General features: G+C 40.0%; 1 protein-coding gene across 1 annotated transcript; it reads left to right on the forward strand.

The window, feature by feature from the left end:
- Nucleotides 1–223: 223 nt before the first annotated feature.
- LOC112517628 (dehydration-responsive element-binding protein 2F) lies at nucleotides 224–1,042 on the forward strand. Its single transcript, XM_025124980.1, has 2 exons — nucleotides 224–854; nucleotides 894–1,042. The coding sequence occupies exons 1-2, from the start codon at nucleotides 224–226 to the stop codon at nucleotides 1,040–1,042; spliced, it is 780 nt and encodes a 259-aa protein (XP_024980748.1).
- The last annotated feature ends 443 nt before the right edge of the window (nucleotides 1,043–1,485 follow it).

The raw sequence follows: 1,485 nt of genomic DNA on the forward strand, positions 1-1,485 counted from the left end.
TACCCTTCTAGTTATTAAAAAATTGGTTGGAGATGATATTAGTTGGTATAGTGAGCTTACTATAAATCCAACGGTCACATGGGGGTTTCAAAAAGCCAAAAAGAAATACATTCTCAAACGTGACCACATTTAACCCCAAATACTCACTCACTCACTCACTCCTATACATATCCCCGCTCCCTTTCACTCCCATCTCACTTCACTCACCACCACCACCACCACCATGGACAACTGCCGTCGAACCACCGCCCCTTTCAAGCCATGGAAGAAAGGTCCCACCAGAGGCAAAGGCGGTCCGCAGAATGCCGCTTGTGAGTTCCGTGGCGTTCGCCAAAGAACCTGGGGCAAATGGGTGGCCGAGATCAGAGAACCCAAGAAACGAACACGACTATGGCTAGGTTCGTTCGCCACCGCCGAAGAAGCCGCGATGGCTTACGACGAAGCCGCGAGGAGACTCTACGGTCCCGATGCTTACCTCAACTTACCTCATCTTCGATCCAATTTCAATCCTCTTAACAAATCTCACAAATTCAAATGGTTTCCTGCCAATAAGCTTGCGTCCATGTTTCCAGCCACTGGTTTGCTCAATCTTAACGCCCAACCAAGTGTTCATGTCATCCATCAAAGACTCCAAGAACTCAAGAAAACTCAGCCATCTTCATCTTCTTCATCCAGCTCCAACAATTCTTCCATTTTTGATCAGATCAATCATGATCAAGTTCAAGTGAATAGTGAGAAAACCCATGTTAAAGAATGCATAGAAAAGCCTCAGATCGATCTCAACGAGTTCCTTCAGCAACTGGGAGTGCTGAAAAAAGATGACCAGAAAGATAAAACCAGCTTTGATCATGAAGGTTATAACTGCAGTAACTTAAAAGAGATCGAATCGACAGCGGTTATTGAAGAATCGGGTTTGGGAGAAGAAGATTTCAACTGGGACGTGCTAAGTGAGCTTCATGGATCTGATCAAGATCATGGTTATCAGATTTACGATGATCATGATCAAGAACTGGTTTTGCCCACCACCATATGGAACTTCTGATCATATAGTAGGATTCAGATAAACATAACATAATGTTACATTACAAACCTGTGCATGGAAGTAGAAATGGTGCTATATATATATATATATATATATATATATATATATATATGCATGGAAGTCACCAAAATGTATGCATATACATGGTTTGATGTATGGATGATCATGGCAAGCTTGCATGTAGTTGACATAGTATGTTATGGATATTAGTAGTGAAGCTCTATGATGGCCACCTTTCTTATAATTGTAGTGCAAAAATGGAAGTCATATATATGAATCTACTTTTGGTAGCAGAATTTTCAAGCGATGTCTTGTTATAATATGAATTGGTGTTTATCAAATTTTTTGTTAATTTCTTTCCGGATAAATTTGTCTGTTTAGATAAATTTGTGTTTTTGTTTACTTTTTTATCTGAATCAACAGAAATAACTTTTTTACCCAAG

The sequence above is a fragment of the Cynara cardunculus genome (genome assembly GCF_001531365.2).
Source record: "Cynara cardunculus var. scolymus isolate 2C chromosome LG 9, CcrdV1, whole genome shotgun sequence".
Lineage (NCBI taxonomy): Eukaryota > Viridiplantae > Streptophyta > Magnoliopsida > Asterales > Asteraceae > Cynara > Cynara cardunculus.